The sequence below is a fragment of the Danio aesculapii genome, chromosome 24, assembly GCF_903798145.1.
Source record: "Danio aesculapii chromosome 24, fDanAes4.1, whole genome shotgun sequence".
In the NCBI taxonomy this organism is placed as follows: domain Eukaryota; kingdom Metazoa; phylum Chordata; class Actinopteri; order Cypriniformes; family Danionidae; genus Danio; species Danio aesculapii.
Genome location: NC_079458.1, coordinates 11,782,489 through 11,807,719, shown reverse-complemented (window position 1 = coordinate 11,807,719; position 25,231 = coordinate 11,782,489). Strand labels below are relative to the sequence as shown.

The 25,231-nt window shown below is 34.4% G+C and overlaps 1 protein-coding gene across 1 annotated transcript in view; it reads right to left on the bottom strand.

Moving 5' to 3' along the window:
- The window catches only part of LOC130218891 (phospholipid phosphatase-related protein type 4), a 37,485-nt gene extending 15,660 nt beyond the window's left edge, over positions 1-21,825 (bottom strand). The window contains exons 1-3 of the mRNA XM_056451195.1: positions 21,502-21,825; positions 15,371-15,556; positions 558-687 (exon numbers count right to left, since the gene is read on the bottom strand). Of these exons, the coding sequence (XP_056307170.1) occupies positions 558-687; positions 15,371-15,556; positions 21,502-21,579 (394 nt within the window). The 5' untranslated portion in view covers positions 21,580-21,825. The remainder of the gene's footprint in view (positions 1-557; positions 688-15,370; positions 15,557-21,501) is intronic.
- Positions 21,826-25,231: the final 3,406 nt, after the last annotated feature.

Genomic DNA, 25,231 nt, shown 5'->3' with positions numbered 1-25,231 from the left:
TTTAGTTTAGCTGGAACAAAATAAATAAATAATGTAAAAATGGTTTGTTCAACGTACTATTCATTTTCCTTTGGCTTAGTACCTTAATTATCAGGGGTCACAACAGCGGAATGAACTGCCAACTATCCCAGCATATATTTTATGCAGCGGATGCCCTTCCAGCCACAACCCAGTACTGAAAAACACTCATACACTCTCACATTCACACACACACTCATACACTGCGGCCAATTTTGTTTACCCAATTCACCTAGCGCATGTCTTTGGACTGTGTGAAACTGGAGCACCTGGTGGAAACCCACACGAACATGGGGAGAACATGCAAACTCCACACAGAAATGCCAACTGGCCCAGCCGGGGCTCGAACCAGCGACCTTCTTGGTGTAAAGCGACAGTTCTAACCACTAAGCCACCGTGCCGCACCAAATGCTGACAGAATTTGCATATTTGACACATTATAGAATGTTTGCTACACAATTTTGCACATTTCATAGTCTGAAACAGAATTAATACTAATCAGGATTGAAGAAAAGAGATCTCTTGGAAATGTGACCTACCCACAAACCTGACACCACGGCGGACGAAAGAGTTAAAGTTGCAGCCTGCGGCGTTGATGTCGGCTTCAGCTCCTCCTCCACACTGAGCTCGAGACAGACAGCAGAACAGAATCCCCTCACCGATCATGATCTGTGGACACAAACACAGCAGTTCAGATGCAGGACTGGATCAGATGTGCTCTTCTCAGATTGCACTCTTCTTACCATGACACCAAACACAGAAGTGAAGCTACAGAACAATCCTAATGGCCTTTTTTATTTGTGCATTAGTGGGCACATTTGTGCATCCATTGCTTTTAGAATAAATCTATTTAATTAACTACGCCAGCATTTATGTCTATTGAATGTAGTTTATGGACAATTTTGTTTAATTTGTTCAATTCACCTGTAACAGATGTCTTTGGAGGAAACCAACGCCAACATGGGAAGAACATGCAGAACTCCACCCAAAAATGCCAACTGGCCCAGCCAGGATTTAAACCAGCGACCTTCTTGCTGTGAGGTGACAGTGCTAACCACTGAGCCACCGGGCTGCCAGGTCTAATAACATTGACTTTAAACATTTAAAATAAAAAAAAAAAACGTATATTTTTATTTAAATGGTTAAGGTCAAGATATATATATATAGATCATGATTTTAAGTTGATCCACAGTATTTTGAAAAATTTGTTTCAGTGAACAAACCATCATGAAAACCATCATAAAAATAATATTGATTGAAAACATGATACTATTAACGAGGCAATCATAATTAGCCTATGTAATTTTTTTTGCGCTTCCCTGTGTGTGCGCTCCTTTATCAGTTCTGTATGATCACAATGTTACACAACTGCCCTCTACTGGTCATGTCTGGTTTTAGACCATTTTGTGTAGTACCACATAACACTGCAACATTGCATGTGGTCACGTTCATTCCCTTGTGCTTTCTCAGTGGTCACATCTGTATATATATATGGTTTGTTCTGTAGACTATTGAAATAAATATATAGCTTAAAGGGGCTAATAATTTTTACCTTAAAATGTTTTTTTTTTTTTTAATTAAAACTGCTTTTGTTCTAGCCGAAATAAAACAAATAAAAAACTAAAAAGAAGACTTTTAGCAAAAGGTAAATATAATATAAAATACTACAATTTTTCTCTGTTAGAGATTTAAAAAAAATTCACAGGAGGGCTAATAATTTTGTCTTTACCTTTATATAATAATTAAAGAATATAGTAAATGCTGTTACGTTTAACTTTTTTTCATCAAATAATCCTAAAAAGAAAAAAAATTATCACAGTTTCCACAAACCTATAAAGCAGGATCTTTTTCTTTTCAAAATATATAAATATAGAATAATTATTGATGACCAATTACCAATAATAATTGATGATAATAGAATAGCAAATGATCATATCATATTGATTTCTGAAGGATCATGTGAAACTAAAGACTGTAAAAAATCAGCTTTGAATCACATGAACAAATACAATTTTAAACTACATTCAATAAAAAAGTCCTTTTAAATTTGAATAATATTTTACAATTTTACAGTTTTTACTGTACTTTAATTCAAATAAACGTGTCCTTGGTGAGCAGAATAGGCTTCTTGTACTCATCCCACACCGTTAACCGGTAGTGTAAATGCAGACTTTTGATGAGCTCTAATGCAGTGAGCTCTCACTTGGGTTCAGAGAGCGGCCGTTTTGATCATTGCACACTTCTGTATTAATGCCCATCTTAAGCAGGCCTGTCACTGTGCATCAAAGACACATCCATCCTTAATCTGCTCCAGATCTGTCCATCGCAGTCGCTTCACTTCACCTCCCCATCTTCTCAAAACCACACACTCACACATACACACTAACTTCAAGGACTGTGAATTTCAGTGGTCAAAGGAGGGTGTAAAAAGCTTGATTGTGTTCTTGTGATGGATACCATAGTCTAGAAAAGTGTTTCCTAACCCTGTTCCTAAGAAACATGACACATTATCAACCTTTCCCTAATCAAACACACCTGAATCAGCTCATCAGAACATCAGAAGAGACTCCAAAACCTGAAATGAATGGTTTAGATAAGGGAGACATCCAAGATATGTACTTGGTGTGCCTCCAGGAACAGGGTTGGGAAATACTGGTCTAGAAAACCATGAAAATAAAATCATTGCTTAAAAGAAAATTTTATAAAATATTTCAATTGTAATTTCTTTTACCTAGTTTACTTTGTTTTAGTTGACTCAATGTATGGAAATAACTAAACTTGAAAATTAAATGAGTAAATTACACTTCACAAAAGCCTTTCTAGTTATGACAAATGTACACAACAAATTACTAGTATTAATAAATAGTCTGTATATATTATATATATATATATATATATATATATATATATATATATATATATATATATATATATATATATATATATATATATATATATATATATATATATATATATATATATATACACACGTTTTTAGATCGTCATTATTTGATCCACAACTTTTACATTTAAAAAAAAATTTAGTTTTCAGTGAACAAACCATCATTAAAAAAAACTCACAATATTATTGATGAGACAATCATGATTAGCCTATTTAATTTCCTTTGCGCTTCTTCATGTGTGCGCTCCTATATCAGTTCAGTATGTTCACTATGTTACAGAACTGCCCCCTGCTGGTAATGTCTTTCTTTTGTTAGACCATTTTGTGTAGTACCGCATAACACTGCAACATTGCGTGTGGTCACGTTCATTTACTCGTGCAATCTCAGTAGCCACATCAATATATATCTATATATAATTATTATATTATTATAATTAATTATTATAGAATTATTATTTTTTATATTAAATCTTAGAAATCTAAAATGAAAATCAAACAGATGTAAAATTATAATCAAATTTTTGTGTTATCTTAGTGATACTAGAAATTAGTTATTGGTTATTGATTTATTAATTAGTACAGGCAATTCATTTTCAGCAGAATGTTTTTTTCCGCTATTTTGTTTCTGTATATGCTATTGTTGTGGCAAACAGCTTTTTTATTAATACAATTTTATTATTTATAATTATTACAAACATATAGATATAATAATAATAATAAAAATAACATGGAAGTGCTCTTAAACAATGAATATGTTTTTTAAAAATTAATACTAATATTTATTTAATTATATCCAAATTATATTGTCACAATCACCAGCGATCTAGTCCATACAGATCGCTGGAGACTACAAATATGCCACCAAAAAACTACAAATCCTGTCATGCACCACACACTCACAACTGTTCCTGTTTCACACCTGTCCCTGTTAGACACACACACACACGCACGCACGCACGCACACACGCACACGCACACACACACACTCACACACTCAGAGGATCGTTATGAACTGATTACATGGACTTTAAAAGCAGCACAGTCACACACCAGTTGCTGAGTCTTGTTATACTGTTAGTGAACATTACGACGCGTTTCCTTTGTCTAGCCTACCCTTGTTTGACCTCTTGCCTTGTTTTACCTGTTCCTATTTTTTGCCTCCTGTCCTGACCATTCACCTATTTACTGACCATTCTTTGGATTCTCTGTATGCACTTGTTGCTCCTGTGATTGACCTTTGCCTGCCTGACTATTCTTGTTAATAAATACTGCACAACGCCTAGTCCGTTGTCCAACATCCATCACATAACAAATATTTTATACTTATATTGTATACATTCATTCAATCATTTTCTTTTCGGCGTAGTCCCTTTATTAATCAGGGGTCGCCACAGCGGAATGAACCGCCAACTTATCCAGCATATGTTTTACGCAGCAGATGCCCTTCCAGCCGCAACCCAACACTGAGAAACACTCATTCACACACACACACACACACACTACAGGCAATTTAGCTTATTCAATTCACCTCTTTGGACTGTGGGGGAAACCGGAGCACCCGGGGGAAACCCATGCGAACACAAGGAGAACATGCAAACTCCACACAGAAATGCCAACTGACCCAGCCTTCTTGCTGTGAGGCGATTGTGCTACCCACTGCGCCACCGTGACGCCCTATATTGTATACATATATTATAAAATTATAATATTTGTTTAGTAATTATACAATGTAGTAATTATATATCAGTAATTATTTAATTACTAATATTGTATTTATAATAATTATACTAATTTAGTAATTAATTAGTAATTAAACTATAATATTTTGTACATTTATTGTATAATAATAATTATTATTGTTGTATCATTTTAGAATGCAGCAAAGCAGCAAATTAGAATGATTTCCAAATGATCATGTGACTGCAGTAATGATACTGTATTAAAACTTTAGCTTTGAAATCACAGGAATCAATTGTATAAATATACAAATAGCATTTTAAAATACACTCACCGGTCACTTTATTAGGTACACCTTACTAGTACCGGGCTAATCCTTCGTGGCATAGATTTATCAAGGTACTGGAAATATTTCTCAGAGATTTTGGTTCATATTGACATGATAGCATCACGCAGTTGCTGCAGATTTGTTGCCTGCACATCCATGATGCGAATCTCCCGTTCCACCACATCCCAAAGGTGCCTATTGGACTGAGATCTGGTGACTGTGAAGGCCATTTGAGTACAGTAAACTCATTGTCATGTTCAAGAACCCAGTCTGAGATGATTCGCGCTTCATGACATGGTGTATTATCCTGCTGGAAATAACCATCGGAAGATGGGTACATAAAGGGATGGACATAGTCAGCAATAAACCTCAGTTTCCCGTTCTTAGCTGACAGGAGTGGCACCTGGTGTGGTCTTCTGCTGCTGTTGCCCATCCGCCTCAAGGTTGGACGTGTTGTGCATTCAGAGATGCTCTTCTGCATACCTCTGTTGAAACGAGTGGTTATTTGAGTTACTGTTGCGTTTCTATCAGCTCGAACCAGTTTGGCCATTCTCCTCTCACCTCTGGCATCAACAAGGCATTTGCGCCCACAGAACTGCCGCTCACTGGATATTTTCTCTTTTTCGCACCATTCTCTGTAAACCCTAGAGATGGTTGTGCGTGAAAATTCCAGTAGATCAGCAGTTTCTGAAATACTCGAAATACCCGTCTAGCACCAACAACCATGCTACGTTCAAAGTCACTTAAATCACCTTTCTTCCCCATTCTGATGCTCGGTTTGAACTGCAGCAGATCGTCTTGACCATGTCTACATGTTTAAATGCATTGAGTTGCTGCCATGTGATCGGCTGAGTAGAAATTTGTGTTAACAAGCGGTTGGACAGGTGTACCTAATAATGTGGCAGATGTGTGTATAGTCAAATAGAAAAGAACTGTAAATAATAAACATTTAAAGATTTTATGGTTTTGCTGCACTCTGGATCAAACAAATGCAGGCTTGGTGAGCAAAAGAGACTTAAAAATGCATCCTGTACTGTTCTAAACATTTGAGCAGATGTACAGTATATTAAAACATGTTCCCAAACTGTAAAAAATTCAGGCTTCTGCACAATTCATTTATGCTGTCCCAACAATAAACAATTAAATTAACAAATTTATGTGGATTGAATATAAAACAATTAAGTTGTGCCAAAAAATCTCAAGAATTGTGTTTCAATTCATGTAGTTTGAGTGAGCAGTTTTTTTGTGTGCAGTATAATTTAGCCTTCTTTGTATGTGTGTATTTATGTTTTTACTTGAACACATGATTGTAATTAAGCCGTTTGCACTCAGCGTGCCTTAAGTTAAATGTCTAGTTATATAAGACTTTTATAACAGCTATTTATACACTGTACACAGACAGCCAATCTTCTCCTCTACATTGCGTATGTCTCCAGGTGAGGAGTTTAAATCCCAGTGGGATCATGGGAGTGATTTCAGCTGTGCTCTGTGCTCCGACCTCTTGGCGAAGTGGTGAAGGATACAGTCTAAACATTGGCAAAACCATGAGCCATACCGTGACCTGAATCAGATCCCAGGAAACCCGCAGATCCCACCACCCCGTCCCATCTGACCAGCTCAAGCTCTCAGAAGATGATACTGTGTCATGACACCTGGAGGAACCACAGGATGTCTCCAACCCCGCAGTCACTTCCTGCCTGATGCTAAATCTGGCCTGTGCAGGTAAACAGATTGAAAATGGGCTAAAGAAAGGATGGAGTGGGTCTTTTTTAAAGTGCCCCTATAATGCTTTTTCTTTTAGGTGTGCAGCAGGACTGGGCGATATGAGAAAAATCTCATATTACAATACAAGTCATCTCATATCCTGATAACAATATATATCGCAAGCCAGCACTCACTTTCGGGCATTTACACCTACCTAACTTTAAATAGTAAAAGTGATCTATAAATATAAATTAGGCATCATTGGAAAGAAAACACTTTGGGTTTTACTATGCCCAAAAATATAAAAAGTTATACATTATGAAGTAATGAGAAATAAAATGATATTGTGTTAAATTTTTATTTTTCCATATTGACCTTATTCTTTAATGCGGAAGTGCCCGTGTTTTTGCGATTGTTTTAGAACTTCCGATTCAGTTGCCTATGGGAGAAATGACTAGGAATAATAAACGGCAAAAAACGGTCAAACTACTTACTCTACAAACAAGTGTTTGCATTACAATACAGACAAAGTATAATAATATAATAAGAAAATATCAGTTTGCAACACCAAGCAGCAAAACGAGCTGTTTTTAACATTTAAAAATGAATGGAAGTGAATGAGACCGGAAGTTTCGAGCCAAAATGATTCAAATGGCTGCGCCCACTCGTACGCAGAGAATAAGGTGAATAGAAACACGGGAAAACATTAATGTAATGACCTGGAAAAATATCCATTAAGAGCCAAGTGTTTCATGAGATTATATTTCAAATTTGATGAAGATAGCATGCAAAATAAGATTTGTGTAAAAAGTTTTCCGAGCCAATATTGGTGTCCTCCTTTCCCTCAACGTCAGAGGCATTTTCTCAGAAATGACCTTCCCAAACTAAAACATTTACAGTTACATTTGCAGTACATGAATAATTTGGTCTTCATACACAGTTCATGTATCGTTGAAAAGAAGACACTTTAGGCTTTATTATCCATCATCTAGAGCAGGGGTCACCAAACTTGTTCCTGGAGGCCCGGTGTCCTGCAGATTTTAGCTCCAACCCTAATCAAACACACCTGAACAAGCTAATCAAGGTCTTACTAGGTATTCTTGAAACAATCAAGCAGCTGTGTTGAGGCAAGTTGGAGCTAAACCCTGCAGGGACGCCGGCTCTCCAGGACCGTGATTGGTGACCCATGATCTAGAGTCTATAATGCTCAAAATGAAATATAATGTAATGTGGCATCGCATTAAACATTTTATTATTTCATAAATATATGAACCTATTCCTGGAGCAATACAGAAAAGTAACAGATCAAACGCCACATATCTCCTGAGTATATGTTTTGAAATTGATGGCAATATCATGCAAAATGAAATGTCTGGAATTTCTGAGATTTTATTCCTCCCCTTGTCTGTACATTCAACCAATTAATATATATATATATATATATATATATATATATATATATATATATATATATATATATATATATATATATATATATATATATATATATATATATATATACAGTTAAAGTCAAAATTATTCTCCCTCCTGTGATTTATTTTTTCCCCAAAATATTTCCTATATGTTTAACAGAGCAAGGAATTTTTCACAGCATTTCCTGTAATATTTTTTTCTTCTGGAGAAAGTCTCATTATTTTGGCTAGAATAAAAGCAATTTTTAATTTTTTTTAACCATTTAGGGTCAATATTTTTAGCCATTTTAAGCAATATTTTTTTGATTGTACAAATGTTTGATTAAAAATGTAGAAATTTTAAATAAATATAAACACTTTTCAAAAACGAATGATTACAGGTACACATAAAACAAACAAAAATCACTAAATAAAATGCATAATGTAAACTTTTAAGATTGCAACTTTCTCTTGATGTTGTTATTCATTGTTTGTATCTGCATCTCTTTAATGATGTGTAAAATTGCACTCATATTTATCATGAAAGAGGATTTGCGTCAACTATATATTTTGTGATACCACAAAATAAACAGCAGAGCGTAATATGAAGCAATAGACTTCCTATTTTATTCGTACAATGTATATCATTATACAGACCCTCCAGGATTTCATGATTCCTGAATTTAACACAAAATCAAGCAAATGTCGATGAGTTTGTATTTTTTTAAAAATTGCTGCAAATTTCAGGACACTGTTGAAATTCCTGTCATGCCACAGAGCAACATCAGCAAAGTTTAACATTCAAAAGCAGTATTCACGAATAGAATGTGCTCATCTGGGATGCAATACCTGAAGTTTTTAATATGGGCTTCTCATTCAGATGCATCATGTGACATTATCGCAGTGCACATTCAAAGCCTGCTTGAACTATAGGCCACTTGAGTTGTTTCACTCACTATACATACTGTATGTATGCATCCTGTTATTATATGCGTAACCTTCTTTCTCTCTCACGCATACACACACATACTGTAAGCATGTATGCTCTGCATCATGTCCATCAACATGTTTAAATAGTTTCTTAGTATTTCCTTAATATAAAATACAGAAATCAATGATTCTCAAGGGCAAAAAATTAATAAAGAATGAAGATGTGTACATTTGTGTATAATTTCACAGCAAAACAATCAAAGAAAGGCATCGGAATTTCCACAAATTTTGCAAAAACTTGCCACATTATCCATAATTTTAGCCGCAAAAATCTGATTTTTTATTTTTTTTGCTAAATCCTGGAGGGACTGATTATATTGCACAGCCCTATATTGTACAGTATAGAATTTAAAAGGTCTGTTTTACAGCTCAAAGTGAATGATGAATACAAATGCATACTACTGTATATTCTATACTACTGTATATTCCCTACTATATAGTAGAGATGCATGATTAATCGAAAACGGATCGCAATCTCCATTCGACCCCCTAGACAATCTTAATCCAGCATTTCTACGATTCTACCAATCCTATTTTCAAGTTCAGGAGAGAAGCAAAGGCTGCCGCACAGGTCTTTACATACATTGCTCAGCAACATGGACACCTCCAAATGGTGTTTAAAGAGTCAGATGCTGTATTTATAAGGTATAATTCACCAAAAAAGTCATTTCTGTCTTAATGTAATGATGTATTCTCGGCCGCGAAAAACAGTATGTGAGCCAAGATGTATGTCCGAATTCGTGGTATTCAGAAAACAGTACATAAGAAATACTCAGATTAGCTACTGTACTACTTGAAGTGAGATTCTGAAGGCCATATCTGGCCAATCAGAAAAAGAGAAGGTTTGAGGGATTTCGAGACACTGAGAGAACTGAGAAGTGACACTGAGAGAAGAGGTAATGCTGTAATGTCTATTACGTTTAAATGAGAGTTTTTGACATTTGCTGGATGTAAATGTATTGTACTGCAGTGGATGTCTAAAACAAAATTAGGCCATTATAGCATAATGAAGGCTATTTAATGACTGTCATCACCTGACTTTCCAAAATGGGCTTTTAGACCTACTTTGCAATGCGTGTTTATGCAGCTGAACTTGAGATAAGATGCAAATGTGGTCAGAGCTCTCTATGCCTGTGACTCAAACTAAATTATTTAATTACCTAAAATAGCTAGCGTGATGGCCATGTGCTGCAGAGAAAAGTACTTTGGTCTTTATAATGCTAAGCCATATACTGTATTATTTCCAGTAAATCCAGAGAAACTCAAAAATTCAAAGAGTTACCTTATAGCTTTATATAACTATAATAATACACTATACTATATTTATAGATGCTGTAATACTTAACTTTCTATATCGTTTTTTAATCTTTTATTCAATCTTACAACCCCAAATCAGAAAAAGTTGTGACAGTATGGAAAATGCAAATAAAAAGAAAGTAGTAATTTCTAAATTTACTTCGATTTGTATTTCATTGCAGACACTACAACAAGCATTATTTAATGTGTTCCTCAGGATTTTTATTTAGATTTTTTTTTTTCAAATAAACCTGTATTCCAATTTTGGTTCTTGCAACACATTTAAAAAAAAAAAAGCTGGGAGCAATTTAGGGCGAGTAATCAGGTAAATTGATGATGTGACTTAAAACAGGTGATGTCAACAGGTGATTGTAATTATGACTTGGTACAAAAGCAGCATCCAAGAAAGGTCTAGTCCTTTAGGAGCAAAGATGGGCCGAGGATCATCAGTTTGCCTACAAATACGTGAGAAAATTATAGAAATGTTTAAAAACAATGTTCCTAAAAGAAAGATAGGAAGACATTTGCATATTTCATCTTCGACAGTGCATAACATCATCAAAAGAATCAATGAATCTGGGAGAATTTCAGTGCGTAAAGAACAAGGGCGCACGCCTAAGCTAAACAACTGTGATCTCCGATCCCTCAGGCGGCACTGCATCAAAAATCGTCATTCATCTATGAGCAATATCACCACATGGCCTCAGGACTACTGTGGCAAACCTTTATCAAGTACTACAATACGTAGTTACATCCACAAATGCCAGGGAAAACTGTACTGTGCCAAAAGGAAGCCCTATGTTAACAGTGTCCATAAGCGCATTCGACTAGTCTTGGCTCTAGGAAGGACCATCACACATTGGAAATGTGTAATGTGGTAAGTTAAATCAAAACAGGTATTTTTGGGGGATAAACGGATGTTGTTTGTTCTGGACCAAAGAGGAAAAGACCATCCAGACCATCTGGGTGGGTATGTCATGGTCAAGTGCTCTTGGCAAAGGTAACTTACACTTCTGCGATGGCACAATTCATGCTGAAAAGTACATAGGGATTTTGGAGATTTTGGATGACACCCATACATCAACAAGACAATGCAAACCACATTCTGCACACATTACAAAGTCCTGGCCACAGGGAAGGAGGATACAGGTACTTGATTGGCCTGCCTGCAGTCCCGACCTGTCTCCAATAGAGAATGTATGGCACATTTTGAAGCGCAAAATGCGACAATGACGACCCCGTACTGTTGCCCACCTTAAGACTTGTTTGCAGGAAGAATGGGACAAAATTACACCTTAAACACTTCATCACTTGGTGTCTTCAGTCCCTAAACGTCTTGTAAGTGTTGTAAAAAAAAAAGGAATGGCGAAATTATAAAATGTGTTGCAAGAACCAAAAATGGAATATGTGTTTATTTTGAAAAAAACAACTATAAAACTATAAAAGTCACGAGGAACACAGTAAATAATGTGCTGTTGTATTGTCTGCAGTGAAATACAAGTCAAAGTCAATTTAGAAAATACTACTTTCTTTTTTTATTTACGTTTTCCGTACTCTCCCAAAATGATGAAAGTGAATTATGATGCGGTAAATGTTTATGACTATTAAAAAAGTATGCCTTCGATGTGTTTTGGAAAATTCCCAAGTAGGTCTCAGTGTATGTTTATTTCTTCCAAACAGCTATCATCTGAGCAAACTATTACCAACTCATTCCTGCCAAGTGCCTATTAGCGCTCGCGAAACCATTAAACCATCCTGTCATTTCCAAGACAACAGCATAATCTGCCCCGAGAACTCGACGTGAATTTGAGTGTGAAATAATCCGACTTCATGTATGAGTGAACCACCAAAGCTACCATAAAACCACAGTAAAGCTTGCTGCAAAACTGAACTCAGTTAACCCGAGGAAACGTAGCAAGGTAGAAGAAGAGAAAAGCAAATTCGGTGTGTCATTGGAGCACCTCAGAGAGCTGGCAGACGGTTGCGTTGAACCGAATGTGTCATCACATTGAGGAGAAAAAGATGCTTTCTGACAGCTCATTGCTCTTGGTGAAGTGTGAAGAAAGTGCTCATACAGTATGTTTACATAGATGACAATATTCCGATATTACCATTATTAACACAATACTCTGATTCAGAATCGACCATGTAAACAGACATGTCTGATTACCTTGCAGTTAAAACGCTATATAGAGCAAGTCCAGTGTTGTGGATGTGACATTTGCAGTAAAAACTCAAAACATAAATTCACAGAGAAACATTATATTGAAACATCTGTTTATATTTTCCAAACCAACTAACCACAGAGCTACGGGATCAAACAAATATCAATCTGTAAATGCATTATGGATCTGACCAAAACAAAGACTGCTCACAGTATACAACATACTTTGTGCATAATTTGGGACGTAATGACATGTGTTGTTAGTCGATCTAACATGTAAAACTCATGTAAGCATGTTATTCATAACATTGTCTCATTCAGAATAAAGTAAATAAGACTAATCATGTCCATGTAAACATACTGAGTGTGTATTTGAGCTACTCGTGCACACACTAGTGTTTCTTCAGTGTTTGAGATGAGGATCGGAAGGGAGGCCAGTTGGCGTGTGTCAGCTGTGATAATAGACCACAGGCTAACTGTATAAGAATACTCAAGCAGGACAAGTTTTGCAGATGATCCTAGAACAACACTCCTGTCATTTGATTTAGAGCTGCAAAGCACGTTTTAACTTTTTGATGTACTGTATTTAGCAGCAAATACATATTTATGAGCAGTTTCTGCTTTTATCTTTGTTGTCTGTCAGTGAAATGATCAGAAATTCGCATCAGAAAGTAATTTCCAGCAAATTTCTTTGATGTTTTTTTATTGTATACTATAATTCTCAGAGCCTGAGACTTTGTTATTAATTATTTGGATTCAAGAGTTCACACTTAGCTGATGATTTAATATAAGCTCGTTTGGCATGCTGTCCCGGGAGAGAGCCCTGAGCTCAAGAGATCCTCGAGCCCAGGGCTCCCTCCCAGTCGTAGAGCGAGCTTAGGTAGATGTCAAACTCCCTGGCTGCGGTAGCTAAGGAAACACTTGAGGAGGAAAGGAGTAGACTAGTGCCTAATTTGCTTAATCTGTTATGAATTATGTATATCTTTGGATGGTGGGAGGAAACCGGAGGATCCGGGGGAAACCCACGCGGACACGTGGAGAACACACAAACTCCGCACAGAAACTCCCACCAGCCAGGCGAGGACCAGAGCTGGCAGTGTTCTTGCTGTGGGGCAACAGTGCTTATCACTGGGCCGCCATGCCGCCTGATCTATGGAAAGGAGAAGAAGGGGGAGGAAAGGGGGGTTTCTTCCATACCAGACAGCGCTACCCACTGCACCACCGCGTCGTCCTCAGTATAGATTATATAGTAAAAATATTGTCAAAAATGTATTGCTATCTAAAAATTATACTATGCCAATATTCTATATTATATACATTTGTTATATATATATATATATATATATATATATATATATATATATATATATATATATATATATATATATATATATATATAAAATGTATATATATATGTATATATATATATATATATATATATATATATATATATATATATATATATATATATATATATATATATATATATATAACAAATGTATATATATGTATATATATATATATATATATATATATATATATATATATATATATATATATATATATATATATATAACAAATGTATATATATATATATATATATATATATATATGTATATATATATATATATATATATATATATATATATATATATATATATATATATATATATATATATATATATATATATATATATATATATATATATATATATACACGGTTGAAGTCAGAATTGTTAACTCCCCTTTGATTTTCTTTTTCTTTTTCAAATATTTCCCAAATGATGTTTAACAGAGCAAGGAAATTTTTACTGTATGTCTGATAATGTTTATTTCTTCTGAAGAAACTCTTATTTGTTTTATTTCAGCTAGAATAAAAGCAGTTTTTAATTTTTTAAAACCATTTTAAGGTCAAAATTATTAGCCCCTTACTAGCCCCAGTTTTTTTTTCGATAGTCTACAGAACAAACCACCGTTATACAATAACTTGCCTAATTACTCTAACCTGCCTAGTTAACCTAATTAACCGAGTTAAGCCTTTAAATGTCACTTTAAGCTGTATAGAAGTGTCTTGAAAAAATATCTAGTAAAATATTATTTACTTTCATCATGGCAAAGATAAAAGAAATCAGTTATTAGAAATGAGTTATTAAAACTATTATGTTTAGAAATGTGTTGAAAAAAATCTTCTCTCTGTTAAATAGAAATTCGGGAAAAAATTATAATTCAGGGGGCTAATAATTCTGACTTCAACTATCGATATATATATATATATATATATATATATATATATATATATATATATATATATATATATATATAAAAACAGTGCTCAGCATAATTGAGTACACCCCATTTTAAAAATGAATATTTTTATCCATTTCTCAGTGAATATAGGTCATATATTTTGGTGCATTTGAACACAAAAGATTTATTAAAGGGATTTATTTATTAAACTTATATTTTAGTCACCAAATATATTTAGAAATAGAAATATAATACAATTAAATTCATGCAAAATATTGGGAAAATAAGATGATAAACTACAAAATTTGGGTGTACTAGTTATTTTGTTAGATTAGCTCTAGATTTGGCTTCAGTACTGACTAATCTAGTGTATATGCACAAATATAATATGGTAAATCTTCCTATAGAAAATATTAATTTAAATGAGACATTTGTGAGGGGTATACTCATATATGTTGAGCACTGTGTTCATTTATTTTGAATATTTATTTCTACAAGAGTTAACTGGGGCATTAATGCAGATGAAATTTTATTTAAAGCAGACTCCAAATGGTATATATCTTGTCTTTGTCCTATAACACATGTCCAGTTTGAAAGCATGAATAAATATTGCAGTATTAGGTTAGACTGACCGTAATAGCAGGAGCTGCGAAAGCGAGACTGAGGAGCATAAGGAAGGGAATGACCTCATGCGTTGGGTCAATATAAGGCAAACTCAGACTGCGGTCGTGGCAGCTGAAACCCCAGCGGACCGGTTTGAAAATGTCCGTCCACTCGAGGAAATAAACACTGACCACAGACGACACCAGGAGTGGAAGCTGTTAGAGAGAAAGAGAGAGAAAAAACAAAAAATCACATGACTCCAACACATATAACACACATAACATGTCCCTGTGGAAGAATAGATACAACCATAGAGACATTATTGCAAAATACACTCATAGTTAGGGCTGCAAGATTCTGGCTAAAATGAGAATTACAAATTATTATTATTTTTTGCTTAAAATCAAGATCAGGATTTTCTCACGATTCTGTAGATGTAAAAGAAAGGTTAATATGAGTAGGCTAGTATGTGTTAATTCTCAAACATTCTCAAACAGTAATAGTATTAGGCCTATGTGTGGGTCTACTGATGGTTAAAATGCTAAAGTTTGTATAGACTTAAAATGGTGGACTTTAAATGTGTCCCGGCCGTTAATGCACAGTAAATTGACGACATCAAAATACAACTATTCATAGCTCTAAAGTTGAATTATTATGTTTGATCATATGCTTGCCATTTGTCATTGACAACATTATTAGACCATTTTTTTCATTGGTAAAATGAAACATTTGTCATTATCAGATTCCCTCTTGCATTATATTCAACACTATATAGGCTAGAGTAGTTATACTTACACTGTTAAGCATTTATGTTTATACACAACACTGTGTTCGCTATGAAAAAAAAACATATCAAATTCTTGTCCTAATCATAACTTTACAATGTGATATGATCATGTAAATGATGTGTGCGCCGGTTTCACTTTCACTGGCGAGTGAGTCATCACTTTGAGAATAAAAAACATTCATGGAAATCATACTTCCCATTAGGCTCTCAAACGATCCCTCTGTGCAACAAACTGAACGTTATTTACAACTTTATTACCTGTTATTCACAGCCTATGCAGGTTCTGTTCACTAAAGTATACAAATTCCGACAGCACGCATATGTCCTCTCAGTAATAAACAGTGTGTCAGCTCACGTGTGACTTCGCGGCCACGAATACATCATTACATTAAGACAGAAATTACAATTTCCGGTGAATTATAAATTATAAATACAATATGTGACATTTGGAGGTGTCAACGTTGCTGAGCAACGTATATAAAACAACAAGACTTGTGCAACCACCTTTATGCTTCTCCCGAACTTAAAATATAATTGGCTAAATCGTAGAGATGCTGAATTAAGATCGTGTGTGTTACCACTATAACGTCTATCAGACGTTGGATTTTGGTTGTCATACCTGATGAATAAATGTAAGTATTTGGCTCGACGTTGGATTTTGGTCACTTTTCAACATAACCTAAAATCAACAAAATGTCAATATCATTTGACATCTTTATAGGGCATCAAAATAACGTTGTCCTTAGACGCTGGCTAGACTTAAATTTTGGTCACCCGACATCACAACCTAAATCTAACCTAATATTAGCTTCTTATGACGTAGTGTGCCTGCTGGACAATAACTAAATGCACTACAGAATGTTACGTTTACACACATCCACAAATTAAATGTAAACACATCAGCTTTTTACAGCGTAATACTCACTACTCACTACTCTTGAGTACTTTTGAAAGGTCTACTTTTTACTCATATTCTGAGTAATATTTACAACAGATACTTTTACTCTACTTGCAATACATGTTTAGGCAAGTAATGGTACTTTTACTTAAGTATGATTTTTCAGTACTCTTTCCTCCACTGCATATAAGTCGAAAATAAATTGACATATTGTGCCTCTAAAAGCTCAAATCTACTGTCATTTTAAATAGTGAACCGGCTTCATTACAGGATGTGTCAAGGGTTTCTCTTTTGATGGTTGGCTGATCTGTAAACCTTCTACGTTTTTTCCCCCCAAGTGCTAGTGCTTTGGAATATGGGTCAGTGGTATTTGTGCAGCTCTGCAGAATCAGCACAGAACGGCAGCGGCTTGCTGTGTCCATCTGCATATCAACTGCCCGCAAACTGACCCAATCACTCTACTGTAAAGAACTCGTCATTAATTACTGCTTGATGCAACAGGACAATCATAAATTCAGAATACTGAAGAAACATGTACGCTCATTTAAGGCATTTTTATGGTATTTTCAGATTACTGTAAAATAGAAACTGCACATTCAGCAGATGCCTTATTAGCAGCTGTTTGTATGGGGTGCTATATTCAAGCAATGCATCAGCCATATTGGTACAGTCAAATCTGAACCATGAACACATTTAAATTATGTCATTTAGACTTTTTTTGATTTACAAATTAAGAAGTTGTCAATGATACATCGTACAGGTACCCTCGGCTCGGTCAGTTGGCGTTTCTGTGTATTGGGTGAATTGGGTATGCTAAAATTGACTGTAGTGTATGAGTGTGTGTGTGAATGAGTGTGTATGGATGTTTCCCAGTGATGGGTTACGGCTGGAAGGACATCTGCTGCATAAAACATATGTTGGAATAGTTGACGGTTCATTCCGCTGTGCCGACCTCTGAAATAGAGACTAAACCGAAGGAAAATTAATGAATTCTTCTTTCTTCTTTCTGCAACTCACTGCACCACCGCGCCACCCAAAATGAAGGAATGAATGAATCAAATGAAGTCTTGCCCACTGATTGCTCATTTTCACTCATAACAATACATCAAGTTTTGGAAGTAACATGATTGTGATTTCCACTTTATAATGTTTTTATATGTGGAATATTAAGGAGATTTATATAAGGTAATTAAATGCAAACAAACATTTTGCATTTTGTACCAAATTAATTCTTGCTTAGTTTTTTGCCCAGAAATTTTTAGTTAGAAGGTCAGAGGAGAATGGCCAGTCCGGTTTGAGCTGATAGAAAGGCAACAGTAACTCAAATAACCACTCATTACAGCCGAGGTATGCAGAAGAGCATCTCTGAACAAACAACACATCCAATCTTGAGGCGAATGTCCATGTCCATCCCTTTATGACCACACCGTACCCATCTTCTGATGGCTACTTCCAGCAGGATAACGCCCCATGTCATAAAGCGCGAATTATCTCAGACTGGTTCCTTGAACATGACAATAAGTTCAATGTACTCAAATGGCTATCATGTCAATATGGATCAAAATCTCTGATTTCCAGTACCATGTTGAACCTATGCCACGAAGGATTAAGGCAGTTCTGAAGGCAAAAAGGGGTCCAACCCGGTACTAGTAAGGTGTACCTAATAAAGTGGCCGGTGAGTGTATATCGCATCACCAAAAATAATTGAGGTCATGTCCATGTGTTGTGCGATAAGTCAATATATTGACTAATGTGACAGGCACAGCTCTATGTGAATGTCATTTCATGTTGAATTTAAGAAGACCCCAAATGAAACAAAAAGGTCACACTAAGGTCTTAATAACTGATAGCTTACGACGGTACTGTAGATAAACACACCTGTCATAATGAATACTGGACTAACATATACTCATATATAGAGTATTTAAGGTAATTTCAGGTAATTCGATGCAAATGCCCATTTTTTTCTATTGCATATCCATTTTCAACCAAAAACAAACAAGTAAATGCCATTTGTGAACATCATGTAGGTTTTAAGAAGGTGACACTGAGGTCTTAATAATTTATTGCTATAAACATGGCAGATAGCATTTCTCCTTGGTTGTTTTCAGATCTATTTGGGACAGCCACCATCACAGCAGGTACAGATGGTGTCCGGTTGGTAAAAGAGCCGTTACGATAAGAGCACAAGCACTTTATCTCATTGCTGAGAGGAGATGAAGCTTTCTGTGACCTGAGGAAACTTCTGGAGAAACACCAAATCCAGCATCTCATCCCATTAAAACTTTCATATATGGTAATCCCGATCTCACAGACTTTCATTTTTTGCTATCCGACAAACAATTTTGCAAAACAGCAAATGAAGGAATGAATAAATGAATGAAAAAGTCCAATTCAGCACAACCCTGCATAATGTATGAGCGTACGCTTAGATCTTCTTCTTAAGTACTTGATCACGTGTGTCGGTGTGTATGTATGCATGTGCTGTATGAAAGCTGCGCTGCCTTAATTCTTTATGTCACACTGACCTACATACTGTATATTCCAGTGACTAAACCCCATCGTGAGGCATGGAGAACCGAGCTGCACCTCCTGGGGCAAACATCTAAGAAGAAGCTGACAGAAGCACAGCATCCCACTGCTGACATCACTCTACGCCAGTTTGTACATATTGAACTGATGGTATTTTATATGGAATATGTGAATATGTGTTGTACAGTATGTGGAAGTGAACTATGCTGAATAATTAGCCTGATGGCAAATATGATCTATTAAAGTGTTTAAAAAATCAGCCGTTTCTACAAACCCCACAGCAATTACTTCTAGCATATTAAGTGCTTATTCATTTGCAATGAAACGTTAAAACAATGTTTGTCTCTTTTAAACAACCAAAGATGAGATATTGAGATGATAAATTACAAGAAGCTATAAATAAAGCAATTACTTTTATATTAAATTGTATATTTAATGACAATAAAATATATAGTAGTGTATATTATACAGTATACAGTATTAGTATATAACAATTCTAAATATGTTTTCATTGTACACTTTTTCAAATATTATATGTTTTAAAATTAGAAAATATAAAAAATAAATATTTCAAACTGTCTTTTTAAACAAAATTTAGCAATATTTTAATTAAATGTAATAACATAATTTTAATAGAATTAATATTTCTTGAATATAATTAAGAAAATTTATCATAAATGTTTATAAAATTGTGCGTTTTATTTTAAAAATCATTTGATTGTTTAATCATTTGTGTGTGTATGTGTGTGTGTGTGTATGTATATATATATATATATATATATATATATATATATATATATATATATATATATATATATATATATATATATATATATATATATATATATATATATATATATATGCACACACACAGTTGAAGTCAGAATTATTAGCCCAACTTTGATTTTTTTTTTTTTTTTTAATATTTCCCAAATTATGTTTAACAGAGCAAGGAAATTTTCACAGTATGTCTGATAATATTTTTTCTTCTGGAGAAAGTCTTATTTGTTTTATTTCGGCTAGAATAAAAGCAATTTGAAATTTTTTTAAAAGCCATTTTAAGGTTAAAATTAGTAGCCCCTTTAAGGTATATTTTTTCGATAGTCTACAAAACAAACCATTGTTATACAATAACTTGACTAATTACCCTAACCTGCTTAGTTAACCTAATTAACCTAGTTATGCCTTTAAATGTCACTTTAAGCTGTATAGAAGTGTCTTGAAAAATATCTAGTAAAATATTATTTACTTTCATCATGGCAAAGATAAAGTAAATCAATTATTAGAAATGAGTTATTAAAACTATTATGTTTAGAAATGTGTTGAAAAAATGTCCTTTCTGTTAGATAGAAATTGGGGAAAAAAATAAGGGGTGGGGGGCTAATAATTCTGACTTCAATTGTATAAACATACATATGTGTGTGTGTGTGTGTGTGTGTGTGTGTGTGTGTGTGTGTGTTTGTATATATATATATATATATATATATATATATATATATATATATATATATATATATATATATATATATATATATATATATTTTTTTTTTTTTTTTTTTTTTTTTGGTCAAATAAAAATTATTAATAATGAAATAATTAAATTATAAATATTATATATAATATATTATTAGAAAAAAAAACTAAACTATTGTAAATGAAATGTTTAATAGTTGATTCCACTGTGAACTCAACAATTGAATCAGTTTAATTTCTCCTTGGGTTATCACTGGCCAATGCATCAAAGATAACCTAAATGGGAATGCGAGCAACATTTCAATTCAGCTTCCGTTTAAACAGATGCATAGTCAAATATTTAAACGTAAAATTTATTGATTTATCAATTACTTATGTATTCGAGCATTAAAGCTGAATGGTCCTTTATTCTGACTGTAAGTTGTCACCTGTCAAATCAAACGAGCGAATGTAAACAGACGGTTTCTTACCTCTACGAAATAAAAGCATGGCAGCAGAGTCACGCTCTCTTTAATCATCTTCTCTTTCAGTCTTTCTCTCGAAGACATCGTCTTTCTCTCCTTTAAATCACCAATAACCTGTTGTGTCCTAAGCGTCCACCTTCATCCAGCTAAACGAGCCGTCTAGATCAGCTGCTGCTCGCTCCATTGAGATGCATAACGGGAGCGCGCACACAATCAAACGACACATGCAACATACACCCTTCAGCATTTACACGCGGTCTTTCTATTACAGTGAGATATGATTGCAAGTCAGTATACAGACACAGAGAGGCTAATATTGCCGGCAAGATGACATCAGATTTTTCGGATGAGGGGCTTGTGTACTGACGCGCATGCGTACATGCTGCACATTCCTCCAGTCACTGGCATTATTATTAATAATTTCACGAATATATACGGTTGAACGTGCTCTTGAGGAATGCACTGTGGACTGATAATTATTTTTATTATTCAGTTCCTCAAGAACGTATTTGTGCATATGCACACTTGATTATGTATTACATTTTCATACAGGCTACATGAAATATGTTTGGTGTTGCTTGATCATATTCACATGGAAAGAACGGAAATTCACTGATTTTGCATAAGGTGTTCCACAATCACTCATAAAAGAGGTGGATAATTTTTTGTTTAATTTCATATGGGGGAATTGACCACTTTATTTAAAAAGACAATTTTGGGCAAACCAGTTGAAGATGGTGGTCTCAATGTTCTTGACTTCAGCACTGCTAATTGTGTATTTAAAAGCAAATGGATTAAGAATTTGCGGGGGGGGAATTATTTTTGAGGTGTAACAAGGTGTAACAAGGTGTAACAAGTTTCGATAAATCTTTCCTCTTTTCATAACAAGTATGTTTACTATGGATGCTTATTTATGATGCTTATTTCACATCAGTGATATGAAACAACAATTGTATAACTTTAAAAATAAATTCTTATTTTATAGAAATTGGTACAATAATGATATTATATTGGTGAGACAGTTATTGAAAAGTAATTTACAACTTTTTAATTATTGTGAATTTCTCAATTATTTCAAGATCCTCATAACTACTAAAGAGTTTGCAATTGTATTTGATGCAATCCATAGTGGACTTGTTTAGCTCTTATCTGGTAATATGTACTCTGAATCCAATAGTTTACAGACTAATCAGTTAAGTATCAATGGTGTGAAAATTATAGTTTTTAACTTTTACATTAAATAGTTATGCAGAACCACATTGTTGCCTAAATGCAAACCTTTTTGGAATTCTTTATTTAAGCAGATTGAGTTTGAAAAGGTTTGGAACTTACCTAAATATTGTGTCAATAAAGTTAAAGAAGTGACATATAAACTAATTAATTGAATTTATTAAATGAAACAAGTTGTTAACAATTTTTTAGAGACATGGAATCTGCGCGCACTTTTTGTGAATTAGAGGAGGAATCGTTTTAAATGCACATTTACCCAAATGTTTTGGTTTGATGTTGAATATCTTATATTTAAACTTACAAATTAAAAATTCAGTTTTCTTGTAAATATATTTTTTGACATCCAATAATAATAATAAAACATTGGAGCAAATTTTGTTTACTAATTTAATGATTATAAATGGGAAGCACCATGTACACAAACAAAAATGGTCTAATGATAAACCTAACATTTATTTGTTTAAAATTGATCTTAAGCATTATGTCAAAACCCTAAAAGACATTAAAAATAAAAAAGCTATGAGGATGTATGCAATTTTGGAATAATTTTCTTATGTGAATTTCTTGATTTATATATCCCCTGTAATTTTATTTATTTATTAATTAATTAATTTATTTATTTAATTTTCTATTTATTCTCAATTTAAAAAAATTAAGCTTAGTATTCCTCATTTTTTGTATGCCATTGTTCTAAAAGGGGTTAGGTGTACACATTAAAAGCATTGCATGCAGTCTCAGCTTGCATCTGCACCCAGTCTGCAGCCTCTATTGAATACCGTAGCTGTCAACAGTGATTTCTTATTGACATAGATTTTCTAGTTGATCTAACTAATAATAAATTAAAAAAGAAATACATGGATGGCCTATTTCTTCTTCCATACTATCAGTACACGTTATTATGCCATATACTGATACTATCCACCTTTTTCGTATGGCCGATGGTGCTTTGCTTGAATTATTGAAGTAATTCAATTCACCTTTATTTGTATAGCGCTTTTACAATGTAGATTGTGTCAAAGCAGCTGCACATAGAATATTATAGTAAATTGAAACAGTGTCAGTTTAGTTTTCATTGTTTAAGTTCAGTTCAGTTTAGCTCAGTTCAGTGTGGTTTAAAATCACTACTGAGAGTCCAAACACTGAAGAGCAAATCCATCGATGCGCAGCTCAATCCCGAACCATGCAAGCCAGTGGCGACAGCGGTGAGGAAAAAACTTCACCAATTGGCGAAAGTGAAGAATTAAAAAACCTTGAGAGAAACCAGGCTCAGTTGGGCACAACCATTTGTCCTATGGCCAAACGTCTTGTGCAGAGCTGCACAGGCGCTGGAGAAGCTGGATGTCAGCGAAACTCTTCTGTCCCTGGAGCGTCACAGGAATCAGTCTCATGCTCTCCACTTTTCCATGACCATCACAGCAGCTGCTCAGGATATGGCCTGGTCCAGGATTATGGAAACCTTGGGATCCCATCAGTGGTGTTGCATAGTCTCTGGGGGCCTCGGGATGAGTATCCCCAGGTGGAAAAGAGAATAATTAGCGTAGCTGCTGTTCATAGTGTATATAAACGAGATGTAAAAACCTGATAGGTTTTTAATCTAGTTTTGAACTGCGAGAGTGTGTCTGAGTCTCAGACATTATCAGTAAGGCTATTCCAGAGTTTAGGAGAAATGTCTATTAAACTGTAAACAAACTGAATTTGTTTTCTTTTTTTTAATGCATTCAGTGCCATCAGTCTTACAACAGCGTTTCATGTACGTAAAGAAACGAAACCCCACAGGTGTGCGTGTCTTCGCTGAGATAAAGTGGACAGTCTGTGGATTACTCTTTATGAAGTGCACAGGAAACCGAAGACGCGCATGCGCAGAGCAGTTACAGCGGCAGACACAATGACTGAGGTAATGCTCATTAGCCGCTTTAAACAGTCTAAAGACGATGCTTACTTTAAAAGTTTAGTGACATACACACACAAGTGTGAGCGCGAGAAGCGGATAATAATGGGCTAAACGTGTCTCCCTCCTCCAAGCAGGGTCCTTTCTGATGCTGTTATAAAGTCAAATTGGCAAAAGGTAGGACTCAGCTTCACTGTCACTGCATCATTTCATCTGGCTTCACAGAGAGCACAGCACTGCGCAGCCGGTTCTCTCACACAAAATATGCATTGAGTTATAATGTTATTATTTGCTATTTTGTGTTTTTATTTACTTTGTTTGTTGCCAATATATGAATGTCAAGCAGTATTCAATTCCATTTATTTGTATAGCGCTTTTCACAGAAATTACTGTTTCAAAGCAGCTTTACAAAAGCTGCACATTATTACATTACAATTAAATTCGGTTGTAATTAGTCGGTTGTAATTAGTTACAATAACTTTGTTAGTTTCTAATAACTTTTATTAACTAGTAACTAGCTTTTAACTGTTAAAGTTATTGTATACATAGTTAACCTGCAGTTATAATATATGTATATATTTATTATGTAGGTGATGTCTATGTGTACATTTTCAATGA